Raw genomic sequence first — 17,593 nt, 5'->3', positions numbered from 1 at the left:
CCAGGAGTACAAGCAGCCTGAGGTCCTCAGCAGAAGCCGAGCTGATGCCTGCACCATGCTTCTATGCAGCCTGTAAAGCCACCACCCAAATCAACCTCCATCTTCATGAACAACCTGGCCCAGCTATTCCTTTCCAGCCACATTAAAGGCAAAGACCTGGCGCTTTCGTTTTCTCCCTCTGCTTGCCCAGCCTCAGTAGGGGAACAAAGGTCTGACTCTTATTTCACTTTGGCCCATTGTCCTCTCTGACCTCTTCAAAACCTGGTAATGTGGCAAAGACTCATGCGGTTTCCTAGGAGAGAGCTAAGGAGATATCAGAAATATAGGAAAGATTGAAAAAGCACCGAGTGAGGAGATGAGAACATAATAAGACCTTCCTGAGCAAAATCTACCCCAAGAGAGGAAACCAAATTGCTGGAGGCCCACCTGAGCAGATGACACCAGCGTCTTCACCATGGCCACAGTTGTGGGAGAGCCAGCCATTGTTGGGGCAGCTCCACAAGTAGGACTCCTGTCCTGAGCAGCGCACATCATCCAGGACAATGGGTCCTGAGCCCTGACCAAACCGGGCATTTCCTGGGGCTGACGTGGCCCAGCCACAGCCCAGCTGCCTGCAGACCACATTGGCATCATTGGTGTCCCAGCTGTCATCACACACAGTGCCCCAAGAGCCTCGGTATAGGACCTCCACTCGGCCCTGACACCTGTCACCTCCATTCACCAGCCTCAGGGCCAAACTGGATTCAGGTCCTACAGGGGAACACAAGAACACTTCATCAATCCCTATCAGGAGGTCAAGGATCTAAGGCACATTCCACATTCAGGGCACTTCCTAATGGCCAAAGTCACCTGGGCAGACAGTCACGATTAAAGATGACTGCAACCAGAGGTTCAGGTTCATCACAGTAGAAGGAGAGGTGATACGCCATTCTCGGGTTTATGGAGGCTCAATTTTGGGGAAGCACCTGTGACCCCACTGGAGGTGACAGGAATAGACACCCGACTCCCTACTCTGGGCACACACAGGATGGAGCTCCACAGCTCAAGAGGGCAGGACCATGCTGTCCCCATGTTCAACAGTTAGGTGGCACCCACGTGGTCCTCCCTGGCTTCTGGCAAATTGCCAAGGATGGCAAGGCCTTGGCCAGACAGCTGCAGGGACAGAAACTGTCACCCACCCTTGCAGGTCTGCAGTGCATGGCTGGAGGGCCAGGAACGAGCTCCCAGTAGGAGTAGGGAGCCCTCCAGGGCTGGTCCTCAGCACCTGGATGAGGATCATTTTTTTTTCCTTATTATTTCCTGATACTTGGAAGAGGATCCCATGGGAGACAGGTCACCAGCACCCTCTACCCTGCAACACCAGAACCAGGACTGGCTCCCCAGAGACTCCAACTTCCTCCCACTCAACGCACAGGGATATGAAAAAGACAGGGGCCCATCCTGACCCTCATCCTCTCATTTTCAGAAAAAAACATTTGTCCAGAACTAGACAGTGAGCCCTAGGGAGGGGTGAGAAGACTATGTACCTACTGTTGATGCAGTTAAGGTGGTGGTCGGCAACGTGTCTTTAAATGCAACAAAGATGAAGGCTAGAATTAAACTTGAGGTGAAAAGCTCCAAAAGGAAAGTCTCTAGACATGGCAAGCATCATGAAAACTACTCGATTTCTGGTTCCTGCCACTTGCTCCCCATGTGTTGGCCCAAGTCTTCAGCTCAGCGAGCTGAGCAAGGGACATAGGCCTCACTGGAGACCAGTCCAATCCCTCTTATCTCTGAAGGACCTTGAGGATTGGATCCTCAACTTTACAGGTGAGGCTTGATGTGCCACGTCTGGGTTATGGAGGTCAACCCTTCATGAATAACTTAGTGCCCTCCCTGGTCAGGGGTAAGTTCTTCTCTTAGTTCCTAGAAAGAGCTGGTGGTTCAAAAGAGCCTGGGACCTCCCTCTTGCTTTCTCTTACTTCCTCCCTCACCATGAGACCTCTGTCCAGGCCACCTCCCCATCTTCTTCTGCCATCTTGCTTCCTCCCTCGCCATGTGACCTCTGCCCAGGCCAGCTCCCCATCCCCTTCTGCCAGGAGTACAAGCAGCCTGAGGTCCTCAGCAGAAGCCGAGCTGATGCCTGCACCATGCTCCTATGCAGCCTGCAAAGCCACAACCCAAATCAACCTCTATCTTCATGAACAACCTGGCCCCAGCTATTCTTTTCCAGCCACATTAAAGGCAAAAACCTGGCGCTTTCGTCTTCTCCATCTGCTTGCCCAGCTTCGGTAGGGGAACAAAGGTGTGACCCTTATTTCACTTTGGCCCATTGTCCTCTCTGACCTTCTCAAAACCTGGCAATGTGGCGAAGACTCATGCGGTTTCCTAGGAGAGAACTAAGGAGATATCAGAAATATAGGAAAGGCTGAAAAAGCTCTGAGTGAGGAGATGAGAACATGCATGATAAGACCTTCCTGAGCAAAATCTACCCCAAGAGAGGAAACCCAAATTGCTGGAAGCCCACCTGAGCAGATGACACCAGCGTCTTCACCATGGCCACAGTTGTGGGTGAGCCAGCCATTGTGGGGACAGCTCCACAGGTAGGACTCATTCCCTGAGCAGCGCACGTCATCCAGGACAATGGGTCCCGAGCCCCGACCAAACCGGGCATTTCCTGTGGCTGACATGGCCCAGCCACAGCCCAGCTGCCTGCAGACCACATTGGCATCATTGGTGTCCCAGCTGTCATCACACACGGTGCCCCAGGAGCCTCGGTATAGGACCTCCACTCGGCCCTGACACCTGTCACTTCCATTCACCAGTCTCAGGGCCAAACTGGATTCAGGTCCTACAGGGGAACACAAGAACCCTCCATCAATCCCTATCAGGAGGTCAAGGATCTAAGGCACGTTCCACATTCAGGGCACTTCCTAATGGCCAAAGACACCTGGGCAGGCAGTCACGATTGATTATGACTGCAACCAGAGGTTCAGCTTCATCACGGTGGAAGGAGAGGCAATATGCTATTCTGCTCGGGTTTATGGAGGCTCAAGTTTTGGGGAAGCACCTGTGACCCCACTGGAGGTGATAGGAATGGGTGCCCGACTCCCTACTCTGGGCACACACAGCATGGAGCTCCACAGCTCCAGAGGGCAGAACCATGCTGTCCCCATGTTCAACAGTTAGGTGGCACCCACGTGGTCCTCCCTGGCTTCTGGCAAATTGCCAAGGATGGCAAGGCCTTGGCCAGACAGCTGCAGGGACAGAAACTGTCACCCACCCTTGCAGGTCTGCAGTGCATGGCCGGAGGGCCAGGAACGAAGTCCCAGCAAGAGTAGGGAGCCCTGCAGGGATTGTCCTCAGCACCTGGATGAGGATCTTTCGTGATACTTGGAAAAGGATCCCATGGGAGACAGGTCACCAGCACCCTTCCCCATCCAACATCAGAACCAGGACTGACTCCCCAGAGACTCCAACATCCTCCCACTTAACGCACAGGGACATGAAAAACACAGGGGCCCACCTTGACCCTCATCCTACCATTTTCAGAAAAAACATTTGTCCAGATTTAGAGAGTGAGCCCTAGGGAGGTATGAGAGGACTTATTACTAGTTTACCTACTGTTTTTACCTACTGTTGCTGCAGGTAAGGTGGTGGCCGGCAAGGTGTCTTTAATTGCAACAAAGACAAAGGCTAGAATTAAACTTGAGGGTGAAAAGCTCCAAAAGGAAAAGTCTCTGGACATGGCAAGCATCATGAAAACTACTCGATTTCTGGTTCCTGCCACTTGCTCATGTGTCTGCCCAAGTCTTCAGCTCAGCGAGCTCAGCAAGGGACATAGGCCTCGCTGGAGACCAGTCCAATCCCTCCTACCTCTGAAGTGTGGGATATCCTCTTCTCAGCTACAAAGGGTTTGCCTGCCTCATCCACTGACACATGGACTAATGGGCACATCCGACACCATTGTTGAGCCTCTGACTGTTAGAGCTAAAATGTTAGAAGGATCAGGGAGCTGCCCAAAGGAGTATAAAGTCTCCTGGCAAGTGGAGGTACCAGAAATTTCTAATATCTCTCTCCCTGCCTGAGCACGGCCTCTGCCTTTCTGGATGTAGATGGGGCCCTGCTGCATCTGGGGGTGTTCGAAGGACTTTGTATCTGCCCATAGTAATCAGGTTGACATAAAACCAACCCTGTCCCTTGCACGTCTTAGCAGTCCCTGAGTCAGCAAGTATGAAGAGGCCACTCCTGCAAAAAAAAAATCCAGACTGTGATCTTCTAGCCCAGCCCACAGGCATTCATGACAAGGCTTTGCTCAGTAAGCCTCATGGGCATTGCCCGCCCCACACCTGACCGGTGCACAGGCAAGACACTGCAGTGCTCTAGAGGCAATTGCAGTCAAGCACTCACACCCCCAAAATCCAGGCCAGACATGGACAGTCACAAATCTCCACTCCCAGCCTTGTGTTTCCGGTCTGATGCCTCCTTATTGGTCCTCAGCAGAAGACCCTCCCTTCCCAGCATGAGCCTTTGGTTCTGGGTTCCTCCCAGTCAGACCATCCCTCCCCCAACACCTATATGTGCTGCATCCACCTCACTGTGACCTAAACCTTTCAGTAGGGGAAAGGTGGAACCCTGGAGAGCCAGCGTGCTATAGTTTGGATGCTTGTGCCATCCAAGACTCATGTTGGGATTGGGTCCTCAAGTATAGAGGTCAGGCTTGATGTGCCATGTCTGGGTTATGGAGGCCAAACCCTTCATTAATAACTTAGTGTCCTCACTGGTCAGGGATGCGTTATTCTCTTAGTTCCTAGAAAGAGCTGGTGGTTGAAAAGAGTCTGGGCCCTCCCTCTTGCTCTCTGTTGCTTCCTCCCTCACCATGTGACCTCTGCCCAGGCCACCTCCCCATCTCCTTCTGCCATCTTGCTTCCTCCCTCACCATGTGACCTCTGCCCAGGCCAGCTCCCCATCCCCTTCTGCCAGGAGTACAAGCAGCCTGAGGTCCTCAGCAGAAGCCAAGCTGATGCCTGCACCATGCTCCTGTGCAGCCTGCAAAGCCACCACCCAAATCAACCTCTATCTTCATGAACAACCTGGCCCCAGCTATTCCTTTCCAGCCGCACTAAAAGGCAAAGACCCGGCGCTTTCGTCTTCTCCCTCTGCTTGCACAGCCTCGGTAGGGGAACAAAGGTGTGACCCTTATTTCACTTTGGCCCATTGTCCTCTCTGACCTTCTCAAAACCTGGCAATCTGGCGAACACTCAGACAATTTCCTAGGAGAGAGCTAAGGAGATATCAGAAATATAGGAAAGGTTCAAAAAGCTCTGAGTGAGGAGATTAGAACATATTAAGACCTTTCTGAGCAAAATCTACCCCAAGAAAGGAAACCCAAAGTCTTGGAGACCCACCTGAGCAGATGACACCAGCGTCTTCACCATGGCCACAGTTGTGGGAGAGCCAGCCATTGTGGGGACAGCTCCACAGGTAGGACTCTCGTCCTGAGCAGCGTACGTCATCCAGGACAATGGGTCCTGAGCCCCGACCAAACCGGGCATTTCCTGGGGCCGACGTGGCCCAGCCACAGCCCAGCTGCCTGCAGACCACATTGGCATCATTGGTGTCCCAGCTGTCGTCACACACGGTGCCCCAGGAGCCTCGGTATAGGACCTCCACTCGGCCCTGACACCTGTCACTTCCATTCACCAGCCTCAGGGCCAAACTGGATTCAGATCCTACAGAGGAACACAAGAACACTTCATCAATCCCTATCATGAGGTCAAGAATCTAAGGAATGTTCCACACTCAAGGCATGTCCTAATGGCTAAAGTCACCTGGGCAGGCAGTCACCTTTGAATATGAATAAAACCAGAGATTCAGCTTCATCAAAGTCAAAGAAGCAGTGACACCCTATTCTGCCTGGGTTTATGAAGGCTCAAGTTTGGGGAAGCACCTGTGACCCTACTGGAGTTAACAGGAATGGAAACCCCATTCCCTAACCTGGGCACACACAGGACGGAGCTACACAGCTACAGTAGGCAGGCCAGACTCTCCCCATGATCAGGAGCTTGGTGGCAATCCTATGGTCTTGTCTGGCTTCTGAAAATTTCACAGGTATGACAAGGCCTTGGCCAGACAGGTGCGGGGACAGTCACTTTCACCGACTCTTCACACCTCTGCAGCCCATGGGCTGAGGGACAGGAATGAGATCTTAGTAGGATTAGGGAAGCCTCCAGGGCTTTTCCTCAGCACCTGCATGAGGATATTTCCTGACCACTTGGAACAGGATTCCACGGGAGACAAGTCACCAGCACCCTCCAGCCTCCAACATCAGACCCCGAGCTGGGTCCCCAGAGACTCTACTTCCTCCCATGCAACCCACAGGGACATGAAAAAGAGAGGGGCCCACCTTGACCCTCATCCTATCATTTTCAGAAAAAACATTTGTCCAGAGATAGACAGTGAGCCCTAGGGAGGGGTGAGAGGATTATTTACCTACTGTTGATGCGGGTAAGGTGACGGTCGGCAACATGTCTGTAATTGCAACAAAGACAAAGGCTACAATTAAAGTTGAGGGTGAAAAGCTCCAGAAGGAAAGGTCTCCAGAGAAGGCAAGCATCATGAAAACTACCCCACTTCTGGTTCCTGCCACTTGCTCCCCATGTGTCTGCCCAAGTCGGCAGCTCAGCAAGCTCAGCAAGGGACATAGGCCTTGCTGGAGACCAGTTCAATCCCTCCTGCCTCTGAAGTGTGGGATGTCCTCTTCTCAGTCACAAAGGGTTAGCCTGTTCCACGCACTGACACATGCATTGACGGGCACATCTAACACCATTGCTGACACTCTACTAGCTCGAGCTAAAATGTTTGGGAAACCAAGGAGCTGACCAAAGGGGTATCAAGTTTCCCAGTAAGTGGAGGCACCAGAAATATTTATTATCCATCTCCATGCCCAAGCATGGCCTATGCCTCTTCTGGATGCAGATGTAGCCCTGCAGAATCTGGGGTGCTGGAAGGAGTGAGGAATGGAGGTATCAGGCCTGCACTGACATTGCTTGCCTGTGGCACCAGCCATGTTTAAGGCTTTAGCTGACATTGGCTTCCCAGGAGACTTTGGCAATCACTCTCAATTCTCGGGAAGGTCATATCAGCTCTGAATAGAAAAGGGCCAAAGCTAATTAAATATGAGGTCATTTCCTAAACCTCTAAGGGTTGGCCATTGAGACAGTGTGAAACTGCTTCATGAAAGCTGAGATAAATGGAACAGAAAAAAGAAGCCTCCTGAACCCTATGTCTGGTTCAGAAGCGCCATTCCAGGGTCTCAGTTACAGAGCAGGGGAAAATTGTATGCCATGCAGTATCCACTCTGAGAAGAACAAGGGCTCTGTGGAGTGCAGAAAGGGATAACTGTGCAGAAAGAGAAGGGACATCCTAAGGAAGGACACTGGGGGCTCACCTGGCCTGGGCGTCGACCAGGAGTGGGCAGCTGTGAGAAAAAGGAGGTCAGATCAGATGCACTGTACAGAAGCTGGCAAAATCAGAACAAAGGTGGAAGGAACTAAACAGGTCATGCCTTCAGTCCATGCTAGGTCCCCATCACAAAGGGAGGGGCATTGCCATGCACATCCCCACAGAGATGCTCCTTGGAGGGTGTCTGGGCAGATCCTGTCCACTATTGCCAACTCCAAGGTGATTAACCTTGTGTCTGCCCATAGTAATCAGGTTGACACAAAACCAACCCTGTCCCTTGCACGTCTTAGCAGTCCCTGAGTCAGCAAATGTGAGGAGGCCACTCCAGCCAAAGTCCTGCCTGTGATGTTCCAGTCCAGCCCACAGGCGTTCATAACAATGCTTTGCCTAGCAGACCTCATGGGGGCTGCACACTCCACACCAGACCAGTACACAGGCAAGACACTGCAGTGCTCTGGAGGGAGTTGTGGTCAAGGACTCACAGCCCCCAAATCCCAGGCCAAACATGGACAGACACAGATCTGCACTCCTAGCCTTGTGTCTCTATTAAGACACCACCTTATTGGGTCTCAGCAGAAGACCGCGCTTCCTAGCAGGAGCCTTTAGTTCTGGGCTCCTCCCAGTGAGACAGTCCCTCCACCATCCCCTATATGTGCTTCATCCACATAACCCTTATGCAAAATATTTCAGTAGGGGAAAAATGGAACCCTGGAGAGCCAGGGTGCTATACTTTGGAGGCTTGTCACGTCCAAGTGTTATGTTGCAATTGAATCCCCAAGTTTAGAGGTGAGGCCTGATGCACCATGTCTGGGTCATGGAGACCAACCCTTCATGAATAACTTAGTGCCCTCCCTGGTCAGGGGTGAGTTCTTCTCTTAGTTCCTACCAAGAGCTGGTGGTTGAAAAGAGTCTGAGCCCTCCCTCTTGCTCTGTCTTGCTTCCTCCCTCACCATGTGACCTCTGCCCAGGCCACCTCCCCATCCCTTTCTGCCAGGAGTACAAGCAGCCCGAGGCCCTCATCAGAAGCTGAGCAGATGCCTACACCATGCTCCTATGCAGCCTGCAAAGCCAAGACCAAATCAGCCTCTTTCTTCATAAAAAAACCGGCCCCAGCTATTCCTTTCCAGCCACACTAAAAGGCAAAGACCTGGCACTTTCCTCTTCTCCCTCTGCTTGCGCTGCCTTGATAGGTGAACAAAGGCATGACCCTTATTTCACTTTGGCCCATTGTCCTACCTGACCTCCTCAAAACCTGGCAATGAAGACTCATGCAGTTTCCTAGGAGAGAGCTAAGGAGATATCAGAAATATAGGAAAGGTTGAAAAAGCTCTGAGTGAGGAGATCAGAACATAATGAGATCTCACTTCCTAAGCAAAATCTACCCCAAGAGAGGGAGCCCAAGGCCTTGGAGGCCCACCTGAGCAGATGACACCAGCGTCTTCACTGTGCTGACAGTTATGGGAGAGCCAGCCATTGTGGGGGCAGCTCCACAGGTAGGACTCATAGCCTGAGCAGCGCACATCATCCAGGACAATGGGTCCTGAGCCCTGACCAAACCGGGCATTTCCTGGGGCTGATGTGGCCCAGCCACAGCCCAGCTGCCTGCAGACCACATTGGCATCACTGGTGTCCCAGCTGTCATCACACACGGTGCCCCAGGAGCCTCCGTATAGGACCTCCACTCGGCCTTGACACCTGTCGCCTCCATTCACCAGCCTCAGGGTCAAACTGGATTCAGATCCTACAGGAGAACAAAAGAACCCTTCATCTATCTCCATTATGAGGTGAAGGAAAAGGCATGGACAACACTCAGGGCAGTGGGCAAAGTAGTCAAGTTTGAATACAAATGCCAAAGTCACCAGCGCACACAGTCACAATTGAAGATGACTGGACCCAAAGGTTAAGCTTTGTCATAGTGGAAAAAGTGATGCCCTATTCTACTCAAGTCTATAAAAGCTCAAGTTATGGGTAAGCATGTATGACCCCAGAGGACAGGACAGGAATGGACACCCCACTCCCCACTCTGGGTACACACAGGATGGAGCTACACAGCTACAAATGACAGGCTTAGACCCCCTCCATATTCTGTTTATTGGCACCTGCATGGTCCTCTCTGCCTTCTGGCAAATTGCCAGGGATGGCAAGGCCTTGGCCACACAGGTGCGGGGACCGGCACTTTCACCCACTCTCCAGAGGTCTGGATCCCATGGCCTGAGGGCCAGGAACGAGGTCCCAGTAGGATTAAGGAGCCCTCCAGTACTCATCCTGAGCACCTGGATGAGGATCTTTCCTGACCACTTGGAACAGGATTCCATGGGAGACAGGTCACCAGCATCCTCCATCCTCAAACCTCAGACCCAGCACTGGCTCCTCAGAGATTCCACCTTCCTCCCATGCAACCCACAGGGACATGAAAACAGAGTGGCCCACATTGAGCCTCATCCTATCAGTTTCAAACACAAAATATGTCCAGGGATAGTGAGGCCTAGGAAGGGGTGAGAGGATTATTTACCTGCTGTTAATGCATGTGAGGTGGGCCAAGTATCTGTAAATTGCAACAAAAGGAAAAGACAGAATTAGACTTGAAGGGAAAAGGCACAGAACAAAAGGATCTCTGGGAGGAGGAATCAACGTGACAACAATTCCACTTCTTGTTCCTGCCATTTGCCTCCCATGTGTCTGCCTAGGTCTCCTCTGCTGTGAACTCATCCAGGGACAAAGGTCCTGCTGGAGACCAGACTGAGCCCTCCATTTCTCTAATCCTAGGGTATCTTTCTATCTGTTAGAGGATGCCCCCACCATGCCATCCCACATCTGTTGATGCATGGACTGACGAGGACATCAGATGCCATTGCTGAGGCTCGGACACTGGCAGCTAAAATGTTAGGGGAACCAGGGACTGCCCAGGGGACAATCAGGAATCAGGTTTCTGGCTAAGCAGAGACACCACAAACCTTTATTATCCCTCTCCCTGCCCAAGCACAAACTCTGCCTCTTCTGGATATAAATGCAGCCCATCGTAATCTCGGAATGTTTCCAGCAGTGATGGATGGGGGTATCGAGGCTGCCCTGACGATGCCTTGAACAGGTCAGAGGGTGACACCCTCAATTTTCAGACACTACATGTGAGTCCTGAATATAAAAGGACCAAAGCTCATTAAACATGGGGCCACTTCCTGAACCTGTAAGGGCTGTCCACTGGGACAGTATGAAACTGTTTCATGAAAGCTGAGAGGGGTTGAAAAGAAGACAGAGGCCTCCTGAATCCTGTGTGTGTTTAAAAAGCGCTGTGCTGGGGTCTCAGTTACACAGCCGGTGTTGGGGGTGGAAATAATATGCCCCACAATATCCACGCAGTGAAACAGGGGAGCTCTGTGGAATGGGGAAGGGGTGATTGGGCAGAAAGAGAAGGGACATTTTGAGGAAGGACACTGGGGACCTACCTGGACTGGGTGTCGGCCGGGACTGGGAAACTGTGAGAAAGAGAAGAGAAGGTCAGATCAGGAACATTACACAGAAGTCGGCAAAACTGGAACGAGGAGGGAAAGAAATGGGCGAGTCTGACACTCAGTCCATCCTAGCTCCTATCACACAGGGAGGGACATTGCCATACACATCCCCACAGAGATGCACTGTGTAAGGGGTCGAGGCAGATCCTGTCCACTATTGCCAGCTCTGAGGTGATCAACTTTGTGTCTGCCCAGGGTAACCAGGTTGGCCTAAACCAACCCTCTCCCTTGCACGTCTTAGGCATTCTTGAGTCAGCAAGGCTGAGGAAGCCACTCTAGCCAAAATCCCTTGTGTGATCTTCAAGCCCCAATCACAGGAAATGACAAGGCCATGTCTGCCAGTCTCATGGGGGCTGCCCTCCCCACACCAGACCTGGGGCACAGGCAGTGCTCAGCAGCGTTCTGAAAGGAGCTGAGGTCAAGGACTCCAACCCCACGCAACCCAGGCCTGACATGAATAGAAACCCATTTGCACTCCTAACCCTTGAGCCTCTATTTCCAGACCTCCTCACTGGGTCTCAGCTGAGAACCCACTTTCAGACAAGCGTCTTTAGTTCAGATTTCCTCGCAGTGAGGGGATCCCTCCCCTGCCTTGCTGTCTGTCCTGTGTCCATGATACCCTCACCCCGTGCTACTCAGCAGGAGAGAAATGGAGTCCTGGGGAGCCAGCACTTTTCTCTTCTGCCTCTTCCTTGCATTACCTCAGGAAGGGGATAAAGTCTGGGTTGTTTGAGTTTGGTCCCCTGTCCTAAGTGACCACAGGAACACTAGGCAGTGAATACATATGGATTCTTAGCAAAGAGCTAACAAGTCTTCAGAAATATAGAAAACACAGAAGAAGCTTTGAGTGAGAAGATCAGAATGTAATTAGGAGTTTCTTTTGGAGCAAACTCCACTCCAAGAGAGTGAGCCCAAGTTCTTGAAGGCCCACCTGAGCAGATGACACCAGCATCTTCACTATGGCCACAGTTGTGGGAAAGCCAGCCATTGTGGGGGCAGCTCCACAGGTAGGACTCACGTCCTGAGCAGCGCACGTCATCCAGGACAATGGGTCCTGAGCCCCGACCAAACCGGGCATTTCCTGGGGCCGACGTGGCCCAACCACAGCCCAGCTGCCTGCAGACCACATTGGCATCATTGGTGTCCCAGTTGTCATCACACACGGTACCCCAGGAGCCTTGGTATAGGACCTCCACTCGGCCTTGACACCTGTCGCCTCCATTCACCAGCCTCAGGGCCAAACTGGATTCAGATCCTACAGGGGAACACAAGAACCCTTCATCCATCCCTGTCAGCAGGTCAAGGATCTAAGGCAAGTTCCACACTCAGGGCACTTCCTAATGAACTAAGTCACCTAGGCAGGCAGTCACCTTTGCATATGACCAGAGATTAGGCTTCATCACAGTGAAAGTAGCACTGATGGCCTACTCTACCAAGGTCTATGGATGCTCAACTTTTGGAGAAGCACCTGTGACCCCAGTGGAGGTGACAGGAATGGATACCCCACTCCCCAGTTGGGTACACACAGGATGGAGCTGCTCAGCTCCAGATGGCAGGCCCAGACCCCTCCCTTATTCAAGAGCATGGTCCTATCTGGGATCTGGCTGGCAAAGTACCAGAGATGGCAGGGATGAGGTCCCCGTAGGATTAGGGAGACCACCAGGGCTTGTCCTGAGCACATAGATAAGGATCTTTTCTGACCACTTGGAAAAGGATCCCGCAGGAGACAGGTCACCAGCACCCTCCATCCTCCAACATCACATCTAGTTCTGGGTCTTCAGAGACTCCAGCTTCCTCCCTACCCAACCCACGGAAATATGAAAAAGCAAGGGGCCCACCTTGAGCCTCATCCTATCATGAGCCTAATGATTCCTAATGATCTTCTGGGAGGTCCTGCTCTTGTTCCCAGTGCCGAGCTGACTCTTGAGCCAACTGTTTATCACCTGCTGCCATCCTCCCACCCTTAGCCCACTTCCCCCCCTCTCTTTATGGCAATCATAAGTGAACTATGAAATCCAAAGTGTATCCAGAGGTAGAAAGTGAGCCCCAGGGAGTGTTGAGAGGATTCTTTACCTTCTGTGGGTACAGGTGGTGATATCCCGACAGGCCAACTTTCTGTAAACAGCAACAAAGAGAAAGGATACAATTGGACTTGAAGGGAAAAAGGTAAAAAACTAGCGGTTCTCTGGACCAGGCAAGCACTGTGAAAACAATTCCACTCGAAGTTCTGGCCACTTGCTCCCCATGTGTCTGCCCAGGTCTCCTGCCCAGGGAACTCATTCAGGGACAAAGGACACCATGCAGGCCCTTCCATCTCTCTCTGAGACACGGATGACCTATTCTCAGTTAGGAAACCTTCACCACCCCCATCCCCCACCATCCACTGACGCGTGGACTGACTGGCTCATCTGACACCACTGCCAAGACTTGACACTTGCAGCTAAAATGTTCGGGGTACTAGGGGTCCGCCCTGGGGGAAATCAGGTTTCCTGGTAAGTGAAGGCACCAGAAACGTTTCTTAGCTTCTCTCTCCCCTCAGCATGGCCTCTGCCTCTTCTGAATGCAGACATGGCCCTGCAGAATCTGGCGGACTTTCAAGTAGTGAGAGATGGGGGTATCAGGCCTGTACTGACCTTGCCTTCAACAGAACATTAGAGGGTCTCACCCTCAAAATTCTCAGAAAGGTTGTGTCAGCCCTGAATATAAAGGGACCAAAGCTCGTTAAACAGCAGGCTTCTTTCTGAACCTGTAAGAGTTGTCCATTGGGACAGCATGGAACTGTGTGATGAAAGCTGAGATGGACTGAAGAGAAGGCAGAAGCTGAATCCTATGTGTGGTTAAGAAGCCCATGCTAGGGTCTCAGTTACAGAGTTGGGGGGGAAACAATATGCCCCAGAGTATCTGCAGAGAAGCAGGAGGGCTCTGTGGAGTGGGGAAGGGGTAACTGAGCAGAAAGAGAAGGGGTATCCCGAGGAAGGATTCTGGGGACTCACCTGGCCTGAGTGTTGACTGAGGCTGGGCAGCTGTGAGAAAAAAATAGCAACATCAGACACCAAACACTCAGTGACTCCAACTAGAGTTAACTAGAGTGACTTGGGGTGTCCACACACTGAGCTGATGCCCATCACATGCCCACCAAGTGGGCCCTGCAAGTGCCCACCATGAAGCCCTTGGTGCCTCAGGGACCCCACAGCCCCTGGCATTGCCTTCTCTGTGCCTGCGGCTCACTCTCCAGGGATATGAAGTTCACTTTGTTGCCTGGGACTGGCCACAACAACCTCGGTATCAACACCCAGGGAGCAGCAAACAGCCACCCTAAGCAATGAGTAGATGAAGACCCTAACTCTCCACCCTTGAGCTGCGATGAGTCTGAGGTTTGACGTGGATTCCTGGTGATACTCTGGGAGGTCCCCCCGATCCCTATGCTGAGCTCACTCATGAGCCCACCATTTGTGACTCACTGCCATCCTCCCACCCTTACCCCACTTCCCTGCCTCTCTTCACAGCAATCATAAGTGAACTATTTACAATTGCGTCCTTCCCTCTGGGTCAGCGGCTGACAGCACTCAAGGTAATACAGCGTTCAAGGGGAGGGGAGGCTTCACCAACCAGATCCCCAAAACATGCTGTCCCTGAGAAGGAGCCTTGGGGAAAACGGGGCTATGAGTTATGCGGATGTTCCTGGAGCAGAATAAAAAGCTCATCATTTCTGATGTCAGCATGCTGGACCCTGTGTCTGAACACCAGTGCCTCAGTCACCTCCAAACCAATGTTGGGGCACTGCTCGCAGCTTGGGGATTTGTGCTGACTGTGGCATTGTACCCACAGGCCAGCTGCCCCAACTAAACTCCAGAGCCACCAGATAACCAGGAAAGACTTGGGTGGGGGCCCTGGAGTGAGAAACCTGTTTGTTACTATATTCTCTGAATACAGTCTGTCCCCAGAATGGGCCCAAGTGATTTTCTTTTTTTAATAGAGACAGAGTTTGCCATCTTGCCTAGAGCTGGTCTTGAATGCCTGAGCTCAAGGAATCTGCCTACCTCATCCTCCCAAAGTGTGGGGATTAAAGGCATGAGCCACCACACCCGACGCTCCAGGGATCTTTGATGCCTACCTGAGCAGATAACACCAGCATCTTCACCATGGCCACAGTTATGGGAGAGCCAGCCATTGTGGGGGCAGCTCCACAGGTAGGACTCATGCCCTGAGCAGCGCACATCATCCAGGACAATGGGTCCTGAGCCCTGACCAAACCGGGCATTTCCTGGGGCTGACATGACCCAGCCACAGCCCAGCTGCTTGCAGACCACATTGGCGTCACTGGTGTCCCAGCTGTCATCACACACGGTGCCCCAGGAGCCTCGGTATAGGACCTCCACTCGGCCTTGACACCTGTTACCTCCATTCACCAGCCTCAGGGCCAAACCAGAATCAGATCCTAGAGGAAGGCACAGAATTTCTCTTGCACATTCCTACTGAGGCACAAGGTCTCAGGGCCTGCAGGGCATGCAGGGTCTTCCCCATAGGCAGATATCTTTGAAAGAATCTCTAACTAGGCTGGGCTCTAACAGGCCTTAAGGTGAGAGTTCTTCATGGGGAAGAGGACAGTGACTGCTTGGCCCAAACCCAAGCCTTAGAGCTTCAGCTGGAGCAGAATAAAAGCCTCCTCCTGATCTGCATCCTGGAGGGGGCCTAGAGACACACATGACCCTTCTCTAAGCAGACCATGGGCTCTGCCTGATTCCCTCAGACAGGGGACACACAACACCCCACACTGAAGAGCAGCACGATAACATCAGGATGTCCCAGGAGGAGCTCTGATGTGTATCTGCAGCTCTAAGGTTGGTTTGCAGCACATTTTTCACGTGATATTCCTGGCCTTATAGCCTTCCTCAGGGCCAGGATGGCCGGGGTCAGCACAGAGCTGTGGAGATAGGGGAGCTGGGCTGTCACTCTGGACTGGAGACTGATCCCACTGGTCTCTGCTTCCAAAGCACACAGGCTCTTGGAGACACCATATTCTGACTGATTTCTCCCTACCTCCAGGAACATGGGCAATGAAGGAAGCTTCACTCTAGCTGACCTCTGGGATCCAGAAGGTCACTGTGTACTTAAAACATTCCCTCCCATCCCATTCCCTAAAATTTTTCCTGAGTAACAGTAAAGCCCATGGATATAGTTGGCATCATGACCTACAGAAAGGGATTCAAAGTTACTCATTACCTGTCACAACAGTAGACTCAGTATTTGTAGTGGTAGTCTCTGTTTTTGCCAACTGTAGAAGATGGAAAACAAACCCCCCACCCCCCCCCAAAAAAAAAAAACAGAAAATATAAAGTTAGGTCTCCTCTGAAGACACTCCTGGGCTGAAAGTAAACTAGGATCTGCTGAGGAGCCATCACTCCTGATCTGGATATTGTCTTGCTGTGTAAATTTGGGAAAGTCAAGAAACCTGTCTAGCATTGAGTTCTTCAATTCTAAAGGGCTGCTTGTGGAGGAAATATTTCTGTACCAATATACTCACTCTGATTCTGATATGCCTACAGGTAACCTACACAGAACTCCAGAAGAGGGATGCAAAAATAACTTTTCCCATTCTTAGGCCTCTAATTGATTTCTCTTCTCTCATTGCATTGGCTACTACCTCCAGTACAACACTGAACAGCAGTGAGGATGGAGGGCATACTTGCCTTGTTTTTCACATTAGCAGAAATGCTTCTAATATTCCCCTTTAAGTAAGATACTGGCTTGGAATCTCTGTTTTTGAATTGCTCCAGACCCCTGGAATTTGTCCAGCGCACCTACAGGAGCTGACTGAGTGCTGGGGCTTGGAGAGGAAGTGATCTGAGAGTTACCCTTAACCCACTGCAGCCACAGCACTCAGCTGCTGTCTGAGCTCTCCACTGGGCTGCTACATGAGGTCTCCGGATCTAAAAGAAATGTGACTCCCACCTGACACTAGACTTCCTGATAAGAGCAACTACAGGTAAGTCCTATCTGCAGTCCTGTGTGACAGGCAGATCAACCAAATCCCTCTGCCCCCTCACTTCCATCCCTGGCTGGACCAGTTATACCAAAGGGCTTGTCAGGCCATGGTGTGGTCCTTAACAGGTAATAGGGACCTCAGGGGAAACCACTCAAGAGGAAGGAACAGATTCTCCTCTTATAGCTGCTGCAAATAAGAAAATGTGGGAATCTTGGGAAGGGACATGGCTAAGTCAGAATAAAGCCAGTCTCACCCTCATTTCTAGTGTCTTCTTTGTCCTTCATCATAGGAAAGAGAAAGAGGTTAAGTCAGGCCTCACCCCATGGGTCAGAGGGAGAAGAAAGAAGATGGCCTGAGGAACAGGAGGGCCTGATGCATGTACCATCAGCATTCCCAACTGCATGCCAACCCTGGGAAGGGCAGAGGCCTTGGTGAGAATGTTGTCCTTGAGCTTCTCCTAGGGCCAAGGTTTCCCATGGGAAATGGGAAGTGACTTCCCCTCCCAAAGCCCAGGGTGCCAGAATCCCAGGATGTATTGACTATGTCTCCCAGATTTCTCACTGGAGATACCCAAGGGGGAAGTACATGAGCTCTGATGCCCATGAGCTGAAGGATTGTGATTTCTCTCTGTTAAGAAAAAACAAGGGTGGCATAA

At 51.7% G+C, this 17,593-nt stretch overlaps 1 protein-coding gene across 1 annotated transcript in view; it reads right to left on the bottom strand.

Annotated features, from left to right (window-relative positions):
• DMBT1 (deleted in malignant brain tumors 1) overlaps positions 1–17,593 on the bottom strand; it is an 82,128-nt gene that overhangs the window by 47,477 nt on the left and 17,058 nt on the right. The window contains exons 7-17 of the mRNA XM_063727239.1: positions 15,067–15,390; positions 13,946–13,975; positions 13,026–13,067; positions 11,884–12,207; positions 10,887–10,916; positions 9,956–9,988; positions 8,861–9,184; positions 7,430–7,459; positions 6,472–6,510; positions 5,388–5,711; positions 427–750 (exon numbers count right to left, since the gene is read on the bottom strand). Of these exons, the coding sequence (XP_063583309.1) occupies positions 427–750; positions 5,388–5,711; positions 6,472–6,510; positions 7,430–7,459; positions 8,861–9,184; positions 9,956–9,988; positions 10,887–10,916; positions 11,884–12,207; positions 13,026–13,067; positions 13,946–13,975; positions 15,067–15,390 (1,824 nt within the window). The remainder of the gene's footprint in view (positions 1–426; positions 751–5,387; positions 5,712–6,471; positions 6,511–7,429; positions 7,460–8,860; positions 9,185–9,955; positions 9,989–10,886; positions 10,917–11,883; positions 12,208–13,025; positions 13,068–13,945; positions 13,976–15,066; positions 15,391–17,593) is intronic.

This window comes from Pongo abelii, chromosome 8 (genome assembly GCF_028885655.2).
Source record: "Pongo abelii isolate AG06213 chromosome 8, NHGRI_mPonAbe1-v2.0_pri, whole genome shotgun sequence".
NCBI classification, from domain to species: domain Eukaryota; kingdom Metazoa; phylum Chordata; class Mammalia; order Primates; family Hominidae; genus Pongo; species Pongo abelii.
This window is presented reverse-complemented; position numbering and strand designations above follow the sequence as displayed.